At 38.7% G+C, this 18,515-nt stretch overlaps 1 protein-coding gene across 1 annotated transcript in view; it reads right to left on the minus strand.

Moving 5' to 3' along the window:
* The window catches only part of OCA2 (OCA2 melanosomal transmembrane protein), a 213,380-nt gene that overhangs the window by 44,714 nt on the left and 150,151 nt on the right, over positions 1-18,515 (minus strand). Inside the window, exons 22-23 of the mRNA XM_032982477.2 lie at positions 16,472-16,565; positions 1,729-1,822 (exon numbers count right to left, since the gene is read on the minus strand). Of these exons, the coding sequence (XP_032838368.1) occupies positions 1,729-1,822; positions 16,472-16,565 (188 nt within the window). The remainder of the gene's footprint in view (positions 1-1,728; positions 1,823-16,471; positions 16,566-18,515) is intronic.

An 18,515-nucleotide genomic window follows, 5' to 3' on the forward strand; every position in this document is an offset into this window, starting at 1 on the left:
CAAAACGTGGTTTGCAAAAAAGCTGCTTGCAGCAAAAGGCTCCCTTAAAACACGGGTGCATAATTTTGGCTTAGCATGCAGGTGGGGAGGAAGGGTAAGGGAAGTAGAATACTGTGCTATATGACCCCGGATGCCACATGGGACAGACAGGTCATGGGTTTCTGCACAGAGACACTTGAGAAGGACAAAAAAATACCAGCACAGGTTGCACGGAAGACATCTTAGTAAAATTCAGGCAACAGAGGGCCATCAACTCCCCACACACGGTATCCATGATTATTCCCTGGTGACTCACAGGGATTTGCAAGAGTAGAGTAAAAATCTGTGTCTTTATACCGGTAGAAGCACTGCAGAGGACCCTGAGCAGGCATGTGAAACCCGCTGAGTAATCCTGAGCAAACAGGGAAGAAACGCGGATGAATCACTTCATGCTTTGAGATTACCTTCATAAATAAAAGTAAGCAAGATCAAAATCCTCAAGGGATACATGGAATACCTGTTATTGCCAGGAGACGCCACAGAAAATACTGAATTGGGACACATTCAACTGAAACAAATATTTTCCTAAAACAAATTATGAAGGAGCTCATGATCTGCCCACTCGGTGATTGAAAAGAAGCCAAAAGTGGGCTTTTATGTTCTTTCTGCTAATTAATATGCATTGCTATCTGTCTTTCTAAAACACATCATCAGAAAACTATGGGTGAAGAGATACACTGTGCTATGAGCAGCACGTGCTCATAGCAAGAATTTTAGCAAGAACAGTTCAGAATATGGGTTTTTTTTTAGTGTTATCATTGGCTCTGCTCCAGACACCACCGTATGATTAATCATGTTAATTACACAGACTTGAAGGCTTTGAGGTAAACAATACAAAAGAATGTTGACAGAGCCAAGAAACTAAAATGAACGATGTAAATAAAAAAGAGAAAAAAATATCAGTGTGAACATAACAGTATCCTTTGCCTTAAATATGCAGAAAAATAAACAAGAAATTATGTTTTAGTTAAATTAACTATACTTTACAATTTAACTGCATGTCTAGTCCTCTGTTTAACAGTTTCCATTTATATCTTTCAATCACAGTCTCAAAAAGTGGACATGTTTGGAAAAATATGAAACTGTTGCATGCATTCAGTACACCTTGTCCCTTAAAAACCTGTTGATGAATGACCCACAGGGGAACTTCCATTATTAAACAACAATTATTAATTAAACAACTCGAGCTGTTACTAGATGCTTCTCACACCTCCACTCATAGCTGCTAAGCAGATGGTCAAAAGAATTGCTTTTAGATAAATAGGTTTACACATGGGACCACGGAATAAAGTTCTGCTTAATCTAAACTGGGACATCCCACTTTCCATGATGATGGAACATCCATGAAAATGTGCAGATGAGAAACTACATTTAAACTGTATTTAACAACAAAGCAACAATTTAGTATCACTACAAAGCTGAAGATAAGATTGAGGGTGATCAAATCAGGAATTTCTTAGGCTTTGTTTCTCCTGGTGTTCCACTGTGCTCCCACCACCTTTATGCATTCTATCCACAGTATTCAAAAATAAAGTGATCTGCCTTCTACCACATTTCAGTTGCCAAAAATAAATTAGGAACACAGGTTTATTTTATAGACCCTTTCTCCAGATTTTCTCCTTGGAGGACCCAGTGTTTGCCTAGAGAAAAAAAAATGGCAGATTTAAGGTAAGAAGTTTAAAATTGTACCTGAAAAACTCCATAAAAGAGAAGCCATAACCATGCTGTTCAGCAATTCCCGCACAAACAACATTCGCAGATGCTCCAATCAATGTTCCATTACCTGCGGTTTAGAAAACAAATACCAGTTTATAGTTGTGCTCTATTTCTTACTCTTCCTCTGTTTATTCTGTGTTAAAGTCCTAAGATGTACCAGTTAAAAAAGAAAAATCTATTTCTGTTGTATAGGCTTGAAAAGAAACATACAGACTATCTCTAAACCCTATAAATAGCTTCACGCTTTGAAAGATAAGCCTGGTATTATTCTCTGATTCTACATAAGCCAGAAAAACAGGGAAGGAACATAACACAAATGTAGCAGTTGTCCAAGTGATACCAGAGACCTGCATTCAGATAAAATTGCTGATTTTTGGTTTTACGTACAAGGAGGTGCCATCAGGTGAGCCAGTTCAAGGACGTTAATAAAACTAGATGCCTTTCTCCTTACACAAACTTGACACTGACAAATGAGTGTCCTTTTTATAGAGAGGGTAACTAATCACTAAGATATATATATTTTTTTAAAGATAAATTTAAAGCAAAATAATTGGAACAATGGAGGGGAATGGATCTGTTTCACATATCTCCGCTGAGGTAAAAAGATGATCACGGATACAAAGTTTGCTTACCAAACCACAAGGGTTCTTTAATACATAAAGCAACATAACTGTACGCAGTGAACCTCACCAAATTACATTATACAAGTCCCCTCAGGAGACGAACACACCAAAGGACAATAATATGCCATGCTTATAATGGACACCTATCCTCTTAAAAGAACTACATACTTCTCTTCTCCTGAACGTTTTCCAGTAACAAATTTATTCCTGTGGTTTCACTAAACCTTTAGCAATCTGGCAATGTAGACAATTCAGAGCTCAGAAAGACTGACCCATTTCCTATAGCTTTCACATGAGTCATATCTCAGACTTAAGAAATGCTGTATACTTGACTTCCACAACCCAGATGTCTTCAGCAAATGTTTCTGAACCACGGCATGACTCAGGAAGTGACAGTGACTCCTACATTCTGTTCCTTAACTGAAATTTTGAACAAAAGTGGTAAAAATCTAGGAGAAATTTTTGTTTATACTATGTCATATTATCTCTTTTTTCCATACATCACTACAGTAAAAATCCACTATTCTAACCACAAGCCCTTCTTTGCTTTCACTGGCATATAGCTACTCTTCTCATTTTGGCCCTCTTAAACATTACTGCTCAGTGGATACTGTTTTGGTCTGACTTTGAGAGAAACAGATGAGAAAGCAGTTACTGCTCCACTTAGGTGTTTTGACTTAGTAAATATTTCAGAGTTCAGTTCACCAAAGAATAACTCAGAATAAAGGCAGAAGGATTATTCCCCTAAGTATTCACACATGGTAACCATATGGCCTTCTACAACTGAAAGTGCACACAAAATGAGCAGACTCCTAAAAATATTCTTAAAAAGAAATAAAAAAAAAAAGTACCCATAAATTCAAATAAATGAAGTGATAGATTTCAGAAGTAAAGGAGATAAAAGATGTGATGTGGAAGGAACATTAGAGGAAGGAAGATCTTCCTCTTCTAATAAGAAATAGGGTAGGAGAAAGACCTTCATTGCAATAATTTTGATCCCAGTTTGGATTCAAAGTCATACCAGTATCAGTTGATACTGAGTTACAAGCTTTTGAATAGTCATTCTAGCAACAGTACAACAATTTTAAGAAACAACTAAACTCTTTAAAAAAAAAAAGAGTCCTGAGCAATTTTTTTGAAGTTGACTTCATGAAAGCCAAAGCTTTCCAAGAAAAAGCCCTTTTGTGGTCAAAATTTTTCCAATTGAGTCCAAAGAGAAAGCATGATTCTCATTTACTCCAGGATGGTCAATTATTATCAAATTAGGCAGCGAATTGAGATTTTCATCCTGGAGTAGATATCTGAACATGGATATCTGTTGTCTCAGGTGAGTGGTCTAAACAACACCTATTAACGAATGGGAGACTCTGGATTTTTTTTTCTCCTCAGCAGCTTCAGACAACTCTTCAGCTGATCCCACTATGGAACAAGAAAGAAGAGGAAATCTTGTAGACAATGTGAGATTAGAAAAGCATTCCCCTCCCACTCCCTGCAATCCCAAATAGACATTTTATTTCATATTTTTAATTAGAATCATAGAATGGTTTGGGTTGGAAGTGACCTTAAAGACCATCTAGCTCCATCCCCCCTGTCCCGGGCAGGGCCCCCTTCCCCCAGCCCAAGGGGGTCCCAGCCCCGTCCAACCTGGCCTTGAACCCTTCCAGGGAGGGGGCACCCACAGCTGCTCTGGGCACCCTGGGCCAGCGCCTCACCCCCCACACAGGGAACAATTTCTGCCTTAGATATCATCTAAATCTGCCCTCTGGCAGTTTAAAACTGCTACCCCTCTTCGTATCTCTACGCTCCCTGATAGTCCCTCCCCACCTTCCCTGCCCCCCCTTTAAGCCCTGGGAGGCCGCTCGAAGGGCTCCCCGGAGCCTTCTCTTCTCCAGGCTGAACCCCCCCAACTCCCTCAGGCTGTCCTCATAAGGGAAGTTCTCCATCCCCTGATCATCTTCGGGGCACTACTCTGGATCTTCTTGAGCACGTCCATGTCTGTCTTATTTTGGGGGTCCTAGAGCTAAACACAGTAGTCCAGGTCGGGTCTCACAAGTGTGGAGTAGAGGGGCAGAATTGCCCCCCTCAAAATTCTGCTTGCTTCTTTTGATGCAGCCCACAATACAGTTGGCTTTCTGGGCTGCAAGTGCATATTACCGTGTCACGTTGAATTTCTCATCAACCAACATTCCTAAGTCCTTCTCCACAGGGCTGCTCCTCAATCTACCCACAGCCCAGCCTGTATTTGTGCTTGGGATTGCCCTGACCCAGGTGCAGGACCTTGCAGTTGGCCTTGCTGAACTTCACGAGGCTCACACGGGTCCATCTCTCAAGCCTGCCAAGGTCCCTCTGGGACACATCCCTTCCCTCCAGCGTGTTGACAGTAGCACACAGCTTGGTGTCATTGGTGAACCTGCTGAGGGGGCACTCAACCCCACTGTCCACCTCGCCAACAAAAATGTTAAACAGAGCCAGTCCCAACACTGATCCATGAGGCACGCTACTTGTCACCACTCTCCATTTGGACATCGAGCCGTCGACTGCAACTCTTTGAGTGCAATCATGCAGACAATTCCGTATCCACCGAGTGGTCCACCTGTCAAAACCATGTCTCTCTACCTTAGCGACAAAGATGTTGTGTGGGACAGTATCAAATGCTTTGCACATGTCTGGGGAGATAAGATGAGTTGCTCTTCCCTTATCCACCAACACTGCAAGCACATCATTGTTCCTTCTTTTTTTTTTTTTTTTTTTTTAATGCTCTCCCAGGAGCTACGCTACATAAGCTGTTTCCTACTTGCTTTGTTTTTAAGGCTTTGGTGTTACAAAGGAGATGGAGCTGGGTGTGGAGGTCCTCTCTGTCTGTTGGGACCACTGCTGATGTTAGTGGAACTGCACAATAGAAGGGTTTATCCCTGTGGATCATAAAAGGATCACGGAGCATTCTTGTGAGACATCGAGGACTATTTGTAACCTAGGCTTCTTATCATATGCAGTGAACCATGCACCTACCCACACATGCTTCAGTTGTAGAGAGAAAACCTTACTAGAGGACCAGAAACCTTTAAAAAAAATAGTGTCTAGCACTGGCTATTAGGAACTGCAGGGCTCATTTCCCTTGCCCTCTCTTTGACTCAAAGCATATTTTATTTACTTTAATGCATGTTTAAAGATATGAAATTGAACTTGAAACATAAGCATTCCTGGTAGGCTCTGGCATGAGAAAGCCAAGACACAAAGCACGTGGCTTAATGAAAAACAGAACAAATGAATACAGCTGATGTTATTAGAGGAGTCAGGCAGGAACACTTAAGGAAATTTCAATTCCAAAATTAATCAGTAGTTTACAGCCTCCAAACATTTCATAGGAGGCTTCTGCTCCACGTGTAGCACGATCAAACATCACCATCAGAATATTACTGTAGACAAGGAATATAGCTCTCACTTCAAATTAAAGAAACGGGACCGAAACAGCACTTGTCCCTTGGCTGTGACTAGATACAGTCGAGACCTCCAAACAGCACACACTGTCCTATACTGCACATGGGCTGCAGTATTGCCTTCACATAATGAAGTACTATGGAAAGAGTTTCTGCTTCAGCAGTGAATTGATTTCCCCAAGTAGATTTCACTTGAGAAGAAATTGTCGTCTTAAATGTTATCTGAAAGGAGCAGCATTTCTTTTTCATTTGTTTGGAGCGTGCGTGCAGTTTAATTAGGTATTGGCTCTGCAGGCTTCAAAGAACTACACCAAAGCTAACAACAGAGGCAAACTTTTGTTTCTCCTCACAGGAACATCTGTCTCCCTGGCAAACGTTTAACTCAGCAGCGAAACGGCAACACTGTGACCTCTGAATCACTGAAGACCCAAGACTAGGTTAATGTACATGAAAACCTACACACGTTAAGCTCATTCCAATTGATGCAAATGAAAAATAAGCGTTTTCTAGCACCCAATCTTGACTTCATCTTCAATGTTAAGAATAATTAAGCTTAAGAAGCACAGAAAGACTCCTATTTGCTTGTTGGTATGCTCAAAATGCAATAACACACAGGTGAACTGTATCAAAGAATAACATCGTAATAACCAATCTGTTTTGATGACTCTTATTGTAACTTTTTTGTGTGACTCATACTGTAACTCATCCTTTATCACAAGGCAGATGGTTATTAAGAAACTAGATTCATTACAATGAATTAAAAATTATATTTCTAATATCAATAATATGTGGTATGTATGAAGCAAGCCATACATTTTATCCTGCACATCTATTCTGCCTTTTGTTCTTGGTAAACTGCATGCATCATTATCAATACTAACTATGCTTAATAATTCATAAGCATGATATCGAGAAAGATTTTTTTTCTTAATGCAAAAAAAAAAAAAATTGTCATTTTGAAGTGTGATCGTAGAAAGATACAGATATGTCACTTAAAGATCCACAGCTGCATCGTACTCATTTTTCCATGGACCTGCCCTAGCTTTGCACAATCATTGCAGAAGCACAGCAGAAAGTCTTCTACTGTTTAGTTTCAATTTTAGTTACGAATAAATCTATCAAAAAAAGATCCAAAACCAAGACCCACATATTAAAACGTGCCTTTGCATCTCCAGCTAACTTAGAGGTACAAGCAGGAAGATTTTGACAAGGTTTGGTAAGCCTGATTTGATACTTGCCAGATCCACCAGCCCAGCTTCTTCCAGCCTTCTGCTTCCACGGGCAGCTACTTCTCCTCAAGCCAGTGCTCAGTTCTAACCCTCTGCTACCCTGCTCCTTCAGAGACCGCCAAATTTAAAGCCAGGACCTGCACACACTTTGCATAATGCACCTCCCTTGGGCCCAGACTTCCTCTCCCTCAGTAAACAGAGCTTGCCCAGGTGACTATAATCTGCAATCCACCACAAATCAATGCCAGGAGGACTGATTAAAGTTACTAAGGGAAGGGGCTGGGAAATCAGGGTAAAATCGTAACAAGAAAAGGGAGGGAGTTTGCATCAATAACGTATTTCCTCTCACTTTAAGTCTCATTCTCAGCTGTTGCTTTTTACTGGCCAGCAGCACATCTATTATATCTAAATACTGTTGGTTCTCAAGAGTCCCTTTAGTACTGCCCACTCAAGAGCAAGCCTAACCCTGGGTTTTGCTGCATTAATATGTTTGCCTGGAGAATCACCTCAAAGTGCCCAGCAGGATTAGTGTTTATTACTCAAAGCACTGAGAAATCAAAGGGAAGGGATTATCACTAATAAAGTTATTTGGCCTAGCATAAGCAACCTTCATAAACAGTAGCTTTCTCAGATATAAAGGAGATAGTACCTTGTGCAACAGCAAGCTTGGAAGTGGATTGCTGACAGAAAAGTCTTGCTTTGTTGTAAGCTTTACAGACCACCTCCCCTCCACCTGCTCTGACAGTGGGTAACAAGCTACACCTCTGCTTAACTAATAAACTTTCTGCATTTTCTCTTCCCTGTATCTCCACCCAGCTAGTGCAGAAGCAAAAAGACTATCATGGTTCATGTCAACACGAGCCCTGAAAACAGCTTTTCCCTGGCCTTGGACAAAGATCTGCGTCAGGCCCAGTTTTACACAGGCACAGCTGTCTGCACTGCTTTGTCCCAGGTAAGGGTTCTCACGCTGAAACTAGGGGTTTGCTACATGAATAATTTTAGGGTAAGGATTCTCAGCCCTGCTTTTTGCTGTAATCAAACGATCCCAGAACAGTGTCAAAGCAAAACTTGCCGAAGGAAGCCAGCTCCTTTCTTCCCATCCATTTTCAAAAGAAAACTCTGTGCAGTTTCCCATATGCTTTACATCATCAAATAAAGGTTGACTGTCGTGTGCAGCTTCCCTTCCATAGCATACCCCATTTTGCTACTTAAAGCACAAACTGAGCAAATCTAACAAATCTGGCTGCAGAACTGAACAATGAACAGTTATGGTTTTGATTAGCCTTACAGGAGACGGCCTTCATAGCTTTCAGAAATTTTGTTTCACACAAAAATAATTCAGATTCGCCTCATTAAACATCTGGTAAATGTCTACATGTCTTGAATATCTTTTAATAATGTACAAGTCTTGAATACGTTTTGATATTTTTTATGTGTAAAAACTAAAAAGCCATGGGTAATCAAAATTTGCAGTCAATAAAGAGCTGCAGAATCAAGGCCAGTTAAATCATTAACAGTCCCTAAAATAAAAAGGAACCTCAAGTCATAGGCAGTAAGGGGGAGAAGGCACACATGAACGCATTCAACATTGTTATATGTTATAGTTTGCAGTCTTATAATATCAACATATTTTCATTTTACTGGTTTGGAAACATTTTGAATGGGATGTTTCTGCACAAATGCATACACATGGAGTTTCTAGGAAAAAAAAATAATTAAAAAAAAAAAAAAAAGAATGTGAATTAAAGTTGTGAGTTAACTTACTCAAGAAGTTCATTGAACTGCATTCAATACAACAATTTTAATCAGGTGAAATTTACCATTTTTTATCACCACTACTACACAACCAGTAGGACAGTTACTGTAATCTTTGCACTCTTCAGTGCCCATTGCTGCCTTTTTGCTCTGAGGGGGAACGGTGGAATTTAAATTTGTAACTTTTCTACCAGAAGCATGACATAAATAAGGCAGGGTGCTGAACATCCTGCGTGTTACTTTAAAGACAAAGAAATCCATAAGCTTCTCTCAAATCCAGGCATCTGTAGAAGAGACATAAAAACTGAGATGATAATTGAAGTCACCTCTCTCCTTTAAGTCAACATAACCAGTACAAGGGTAAAATAAACTGCTATAACGAGAGATAGTGTCTGCAGTGTACTCTGACACGCTATTCCCTCAGGCCCTCAAACACATATTGAGGTAGGTTTCATTTAAAGCTTTTAATGTTGCACACAAGCCCCAGCATGCACACCTTTTTGTCTCTGATTTTTAGATTCAGAGACTAAAACTATGTCAGCTCAGTTTCACAGATTCTCCACACGTGGCACTATCAGGGACCAAACACTGAAAAATAGCTCCATGACCAAATATTGAAAAATAGTTCCATATATAGACACCTGGCATAAAAGTACTTTATTCAACTTTATCATAACTTTCCAACTGAGCAGAACAAGAAAATATTATTAAAAAAAAAGTGTCCCTCCATTAAGTTATTTTAGAATATCCAGCTGCTTTAAATTCAGATTCTGACTTTAATCAAATTGACTTTCATTTGGAGCCTACCTGTTATGTTTTCCCGTGGTTCAAGTGTCATGTCTAAAAGTTTCACAACTCCTGCTAGTGTCCCTCTTTGATTTAGGTGTGCTAACCACAGTGTGCTGGAGATATATAATAATTTATGCATAAATAATATCTAGGGCACGATTATAACTTTCTTTAGTGTCACAGAGAGTGTCTGATTCATCTGTATAAATCAGTATGAATATTGCAGGCTGAGGTTTTCTTCCTCCTGTCTGCTGCACCACTCAAGGTGCAGGAAAAAAAGGGGTTTTGTCTGGAAAGTGTCTGCAGAGGAAGGAAACTAGGTAGTCCAGTATTATCTTCTGCAATTAAGCATTTTGAAGCTTGCTATAGCTTCCCTGTCGTGCTCTGTCTGATAGTCCAAGTGCTACCTTCTAACTGAATATGCCTCTCCTGCTGACAGCTGTGCAGTCTCTGTATTCTCATATGGCAGCAACTCACCAATACAACACAATGAATTTGTATATCCTATATAATTCTGTAAATAGAAGTGGCCAAGGCTTCTAGAAAGAACCTTCTGTAACTTGTGATAAACGAATGCACAAAGCAAGTGAAAAAAAATATAAACAAAACTCCACATGTGCTTTGTAGGAGTCTCCGATGTCATCTCTGATCATTATCCTACCTCTAATTTGCAGAGCTTTATAGTGTGCAGTTATTTTCCAAAGACTGAAAACCATTAATACAAATATTTCAAATTCATCAGTAATGCAAGAACCATATTCAAGTGATCTTGACGTTTGGTATAAGTTCTTTTTCTAAATCAATGTAAAATAGAATAGATTTCTACATATTACACATAGTGGTCTTCCTTTCCATTTTTAAATCTAAGATTTACTGTCCAAACCCTAAATCCTCATCAGTACAGCTGAAATGGCATCCTTTACCCCATATACTTCATATTTCACCCTTAATAGCAACATATCCATATATGCATGTCTGCCAATGTAACTCTTTTCAAGTTTAGAAAAACGTCCTTGCTGAGAAAAAAGGTTTTTTTTCTGTATTAACTTAGTGGCTTAAAACCAGCAGCACTCTGATATAGCCTTAATGCAGACAAAGGTACATCTGTTAAATGTACACACTCAGTTTCAGCTGGTTTTACATTCTACATTCACAGCTGGCTTCTGTATACCTTCCATGCCACAGAGGATTATCTTCATCAGTCTTAGAGAACCTCCTTTAGCTGCGGGGACTCTGGTAATGAGCCTAGCTCTCACACCAAGGACTTTACAGCACTGCTGGGCTTTAAGAACTTCATACTGAAAAAGCATGAAGATGCCCAGAGTTGGAATGTCATGAAAGAGCTAAGGAAAAGAACAGGTGTTTTTTTTATAAAAGGTTACAGGTTCTGGTTGTTCCAGAAAAGAGCAAGAGGACAGTTTGGGCAGTCAAATATCAATAGATAGAAAAAACTCCTTGTGCTTGTATTTGATGAGGCTGTTCATCATGCTACAACAAAAATCAAAACTCTCACTTAACACCTGAATGAGTTCTTCATTAAGAACGAGCAAGTAATAGTGCCACTTAATTGTCAGCAGTCACAGTTTAAGTCCATGTCACTTCCATTATTGCAAACATCAGAGAAACAATGCAAAGTATACTCAGAAAGCAAATTAGATACTGGTGTAAGACATACAAACTACCTGCTGTATTTTGCTTCTAGATCTACAATAGAGAGGCATAATACTGCTAAAGACTGCACTGAGGTCTTTAAACAGAAACTGTGAGACATTTCCTCTATTTCTGTATTAGTTTTGCCTGCCTTTCAAAGTCAAGAGCCACAACCTCTTTTTCCTTTTGAAAGATCTCAAGTCACGCTCATTCCCTACAATAACACCCTTTGATTTGGATTATGGGTTTTATATCCATAGGCAAAATACTTATCTAAATCAGGGCTGTCTCACTCACAAGACATAAAACTGAGCCCCAGGATTTCTCATCATTAAAAGACTCCTTTTGAAGCAACAGGAACTTTCAGTATCAGTGTCCTGGTTAAAATCAAGCTCAGGTAGGTATATCCTCTCCACTAAAAATTTTCCTACGGTTTAAATTACACATTGTATACAACAGTTAAGTTCAAAACTAAAGCTGAAGAGTGCTCCTCTTAAATAACTGTTATATACTTAAGCCATACATTTGGCTCAATAGACTTTTTGAATCTTTCAGATTGAAAGGTGTTATACAAATTTGATCTATGTTAACTATAAAAGAACATCACAGGATCTACAGGTTTGCTTTTTTCATAATATTAATTATTATATATTTTAATAAATGTTACGGTTTATTGAAGGCTATCACTTTTCCCTCATATTGCAAAGAAGGAGGGTTGGTTTCGGCATATAAACAATATTTCTAGGTTTATAACTGCAGTGTGTCTGAAGTTTTAAATCTAGTTTAAGATTTTATTGGGCAGAATCAGCAGGAATAATAAATCAGTGATACTCCACTGGCATCAGGGACCTAAGGAGGGGTGCCGAGAGACAGAACAACTATAGCACTGAGAGAAATCCCACTGTTTAGCTACACTGTGGCTTGCACTCCTATAATAGCTGTAATTAACACAATCTCCTGTGGATAATGGATTTTATTCACACCTGGGTTTTGACCCTGTAAGGTGAGAAGAAAAGTGCCAGTAGCCCCCTCCTCCTACCTCCTTTCTTGAAGTAGAGCCTACAACTGGGATTGTGTAGCTGGAGTAACACAGCTGTAGGCACCCTAGAGATCACCTCTTTCTGCAGAATTGTGACAATGATGACTTTCAGATATTGTCCTCCAGGAAAATATACACTGAAGAAAAACAGTGCAAAACTATACACTGTGGAAAATATCCCCTTCGGACCACAGTAATAGTCACTTAGCAGTGAAATACTTTTTGCACTTTTCTACACTAGCAACTGAGAACTCAGAGGGTAGAGACTTTCAAATATGAATTGAAGCTTTTTTTTATTTTCTTTTTTTTTTCCTTCTTTTTTCAAAGCCATACTTTTTATAAATCATGAAAAAATTCAAGAGATAAAAAGACAACTAAATGCCAGCTCTTTAAATGTCAAAAGTACAAAACCCCTTCAAATAATATCTTCAGATGAGTAAAGAATCTCGTTCTACAAACTGAACAGTCTTAACAGGTGGATTTCTGACTCTGAATCCATATTTCATGTTACTTTAAAGCTCTTTGGCCAACAGAAGCAGTGCAATTAAAGCTCCTTTTGTTCTGAAATTGCTACAGATAGTAATCTCCATTTGTCCTCCAAAATTGCAAGGCAGCACTCCCTAGACACTATTGGAAGGTCTACATACAACTCAGTCTCTAGAGGTACCATAATTCCACCACGAACTGGAATAGGAAGCATAATGAATAAAGTTTTATTCAGTGTCCTCTCATGCAAATGAAACGGATACAGATTTGTCAGGATACCACAGGAAACAAGTGAAATTACTTCCTTGAGTGTTTAGTGACTTCTAAATTTCCTGTTTTGTTGCCCTTCATGGTTAAAACATAATTGAAATACTGTCAGATAGTACATAAAAAAAAAAAAAAAAAAAAAAAAAAACAAAACATGAGCAACGCAATTTTTCCAGTCACTTAGCCTGACCATTAATGCCCAGAGAGATGTGAACTAACAGGGTCATTCAGAAGAACAGACAAACCAAAACGCCCGAAGGCCTGAATTCATTTGACCTGTCTTTGGGCACCCTTCTCAGCTACTGAAGTTCTGCGTGTGAGGGGCTCCTATGTGCTCTGCGCAGAGCATCTGGCAATTTCAGTGGATGCATAAACATCTGCCTCCTGGACAGGCCGCTATCTCCATCACCAAACAGGGAGACCGAGGCAGCCAGACGCCTAACTTACAACTTAAGTTCTTAAAGATAGCTGGGACAAATGTAAATCTAAATTTCCAGAACCAGATCCCCTGGCAAATTTCCACATTTATTTCTTAACCGTGTAAGATTGACCTGACCTGAGCAAGAAGACTTCTGCCAGAAAAGAACTAGCAAACTCCAAGGAAGACCCAAAGATTTCAAAATTGTAACCATCTCACCAGGATCTGCACAAGGCCATCACGGTCCTTGGCTTCCTTGAATAAGAGACAGAATTTTTCATCCTTCCTCACTTTCGGAGATGTGTTTTACAGAGCAAGAGGCATCTATGTGATATTCAGTTACTCCCTACATCTGAGCCTAATGCCATGAAAGAACACAGAAATTTAATAACAGTAGCTCTATTTTGGGAGACACTGATGAAGATGACAACGTGACAGTTATACTGGCAAAGGTCTCTTCATCTTGCTTGAGACTGACTCTCTCCTTCTTTCATTTCCAGGACAACAGCTAAAGCAACGAAGGAAAATTACTGTCTTTCCTATCAGCTTCCACACCCGTAGGCACCTGTGCATTTGGTGACAGTAAAAAAAAAAGTAATCGCAACCACTGGAAATTTTTCAGGACAAAATGTTGCACAGCATTTTCCAAGACAGGCACAAATGCTGACACTCCTGATACTTATGACAGACACATAAACATACAGCAGTTTACCCTGAACCCCAGAAATGCTATCAAATTACCAGACTGGAAGCTCTGCATTATGTAATAAACACCTAACGCTAAAATATGTAGTTATAATGTATTATTTCATCAGACTCTTCTACAAAATGTCTTGTTTTCCAAGTTCCTTTGGTTGCATAAGCAGTGATAAGATCCAACACTTTGCTTTGAGCGCCAGGCAGTAATGATGTAATTGTCATCTACCCCTTCCACAGGGAGATTAGCCTACCTTGAAGATTTCTTCACAGCACTTCAGTGTTGATAAGACTTCTCTTTTGGAACTAATTCTTAGAGGACATCAACACTTTCTTTTTTTAAAAAAAAAAAAAAAAAAAAAATCTCTTTTTCTCCCATTTTGGGGGGCTACAAGATCTTTTAAAGCAAAAGCTTTTCCACACTTCATTTGCTAACAATAAGATGCTGTCCATTAGCTTTTTGTTTTGACATGGAAAAGTCAGAAGCATATTAATTTTCAGGCCAACACTTCTATGAGACCTTGCCAGTATAACTCAGCATATGCCCAGCTTTATCCTAATAGAGCACAGTCTGGAGAATTTAAGATTTTGTTAATAATGATAATGATCTAACTTTTTATCCAAATATTTGTATGGAGCCTATCTGAATACCTGGACAGTTCCTATGGATCTCTAGTGCCTTTAATTCAAATAATTACTATGGTACTGCTTATATTTTTACTTTTGTCTCATACTGCATACTCACAGAAGTCTCTGTTAAATCCTGGCAGCCCTTCAATGAATCAAATTAAAGGAATTTTGGTTAAGATGATAACTGATACTTTAGGAAAATCAGCTGAGACCAGTAAAGGCTCCAAGGCTGGTGAAGTGCCTCCTACTCAGAATATGTCAGTGTAATCTGTCCAACTTTATATTCCTTATGTTTTGGGTGGTATTTTAATCTGAAAATTTAATGAAATCAGAGTACATTCGGTGATTAGCAGATTATGAAGAAGTATGATATTTTTATGGCAAACATCTATATAAAGATATGCTGATTATTTACATCACTGGTTTTAAAGAGGAACAGATTAAAATCCCAATATAATTATGAGTAATGATGAGTACAAAAAAGATATTGCTCAGATGAATAGCTGTTGTTTGGTATAAATTGTCCTGCCTTTGTAACATGCTCTTAAAATTCAATCTGTAAATTACATCATTATATTTGTTAGGTATTAAGGTCACTTGTAATAGCAATCACTTATCTAAACAAACAAACCAGAACTGGTTTTAGTTTTATTCTCTGTAAAGTCAGGGAAACTATTTGGAGGGGCATAGGTGTGGATCCATGACAGAACACCATTTTATCCATTTTAACTTTATTTTACCTATCTACCTAAATATTCAGGGATCGAAGCAGAGCCTAGTACAATGTAATTAGCATTAAAATTCTCAGTATTAAAAAAATAATACTAACTTTACTTATCGTTAAAAACTTACACATTTTAATTGCACTTAGTACACTTGCTATTTGGAAACATTGTGTTGTAATAAATTTATAAGCCATTTTCAGAATGTAAAAAGAAAAAGTAATCAAACATAAACATTAATTTAAAAACTACCGGATAGCTATTCTCCATTATTGTTATAACAAATAGAGGAAATCCTGGACCTACAATATATACATGGTACATTTTTAATTAAAAATATATATATATATATAAAATTAATGAAACCATCTTCTTGGTTTGTGCTAATGCACTGACAAAACAAGAAATCCCAGTTAACACCAAGATGGGCACTAGGAGAACAGCTATTAGCTTTCATTATTAGTGGTACATTTCCCAAAGACTTCAGAAAAATTTTTCTCAGAGTGAGGAGTGCTAAAGAGGTCAGCAAATGGATACTCAAACCGTTTCTGTCAGCCAGCCAGAAAACCTCCCAGTGACTTCAGCAGACTTTGAATCAAGCCTTCAGATCTCAGCCATTATATATTTTCTGCATCTTTTCAATAAGCGGTCACTGGTCTCTGTTCTGAAAGCTAAATGTATCTTTGTATTTTCTCTCACAAAAGATCAGAACCCTATAAGCACCATCTGGACTGTTTCTTTGTGCGTCTTGTACTTTATGCAGATATGGCCTTCAAATACCGACTGCAGAAATCCTATTGAAGCAGCAGACATTGACTGGGTTCCTTATCCAGGAGTCCTTTGAAGTCAAAAGGAGCTGGATCAGGCCCTTTCTGTGCTTTGCATAATAAAATTATTGAACCTATGGTGACAGTTTATACCTGCCATAATTGCATAGCTATTACCTTATGTCAGCTTTCTCACATAAACTCTTACCTCCAAGGCATGCACCCATGGCCAATGAGAAGATTAACGGTTTCATAGGCAAGTTAACATCAGGATCTTTACTCAGGTTGAGAAGCACAGGAATCTGTGGTTTAAGAAGAAAAGAGAGAGAGATTCAGGAAACATCCAACCACCCGCACAATATAAATAAAATTAATTTACGTAAACAACTTACACCACCAGCAAACCCAAATAATAACTTTCAGTTTTGTTTGCTTTTCTTTTTTTTTTTTTTTTTTCATCAGTATCTTTGTACCATATTCTTGATCTCTGCTCACTTTTCCTCACTGATTATGGTAGTTCCATAAGCCAAAGCAAGGGTATTGTCAACATTAGTCCAAGGCTGACACAGGTATTTCTAACAAAACTGAGGCACTACTTAAGGTTATGATTGCCACCCCTTAGATCTTTCTATTTCAGCAGGGAACTGACAGGGACTATAAAACAATTCCCCCTTCGTATCTTGAAAACTAAAGAGCTGTATCCTCAATTGTATAACCACTTGGTTTGAAAGGAAGGTGTAATCAATACCTGTAGAGAGAAGGTCGTTAGCAAAGGGGGAGGTGATAATGTTATTAACCTGTTTCTATCACGTACAGAGGTTTCTGGTACCAAAATGGAGAGAGAAAGAATAAACAAATGTGGAACAGCAAGAGATGGAGCGGGCAGGAATTTGTGGAAATAACTGTGATATGCCTTAAAATTAATGGTTTTTCAGAGGCCACGATTTTCAGTAGTGAATAGAGTTGTGACTTTTAATCCTCCAATTTGTCATTTTAATGCATTTCACAGATTCCCCTCAAGGGGTATGATCTCAGAGATGGAACAGCTGTTTCCTGACAAATGTTTTCACTTTGATGGCTGAGTGATGCTCACCTTTACCGACTGTGTGTGTTCTTTTGGTATGGAGCAATATATAGGCTTTGTGAAGAATTACAACCCTTTCCCCAACACTCCTGTCAGTGGTGCTAATCATCCCTCTTAAATCCTCTAATTGATTTACCAAGATATGTTGAGGTCTAAACAGTTATTCTTGAGTTGTACATTGCCTGAAGGTGTCTGTTTTGATTTTAAGGCCTAAAGAAGGGTCAGGATGCCCACCATCTTATCTGTTTTTTTTCCATGAAACGGTCATAAAAGATTTCATTTCTCCCCACAAATTTTGTTTCTCTCAAATTATCACTGCTGCAACATGATCAAATGCAAATCAAACTGCAGCTATATTTATTTCAAAACAATTTTCAATCCAAAATTTAAACACAAATACAGAAATCACAGGATAAGCCATCTTGCTGGACCTCAATAAAGCATTTTTTCACATTATATAATTTTGACCAGAAAGACAAGACCAATTATTTAGTTCGTCAGAATTATTTTCAAGTATCCTGATGTACTATAGCAGCTCACTTGTTGGAGGACACAATTCTGAACCATGGAGACTAGCAACACCTTTTTTAATTAGACTCCTCCTTGTGCGCGCCCTGCCCGGCACAGAGAAGGTGGTTTGGCAGAGGAAATTAAAATGATAATACTATTTTCTTGCTGAGGTCAGTCCTAAAGCTGTTGCCAGCCAGCTCCCAAGTGCAGAGCAAGGAATGTCATTTTCACACCCCACTGGTGAGAGCAGTGCAGAAATCAGAGCCCTGTGGCCCTTCAGGAGCCCCCTCCCTAATTACAGCACTGTGGAGGCCAGGAGAAGCCAGAAGGAAAACAGAGAACCCAGACAGAAAGTCCACGAGGTCATTCTCCGCATAGTGCTCCCATCAGAAAATTTGTTTCTCTATTTAGTGAAGGAGCTCAGCGTCACAAGCTTTCAGTGCCCTGTACATCTGTTGATTGAGCACACAGGAACCCCCTAGAAGAAAGTCACTGAACAAAGGTTTCAACTCACCATCTCTTCTTTTAAACACAAAGATACATTGCAATGTACCAAGAAAAGGTGCAACCGTGTAATATGCTTGAATACCCATTTCTTAGTTTTTTTAAAACCCAATAAAGTATTTTACGACCCCAAATACGCACTTGACCCCGTTGG

The sequence above is a fragment of the Tyto alba genome, unplaced genomic scaffold (genome assembly GCF_018691265.1).
Source record: "Tyto alba isolate M040663 unplaced genomic scaffold, T.alba_DEE_v4.0 Super-Scaffold_14, whole genome shotgun sequence".
Taxonomy (NCBI): Eukaryota; Metazoa; Chordata; class Aves; order Strigiformes; family Tytonidae; genus Tyto; species Tyto alba.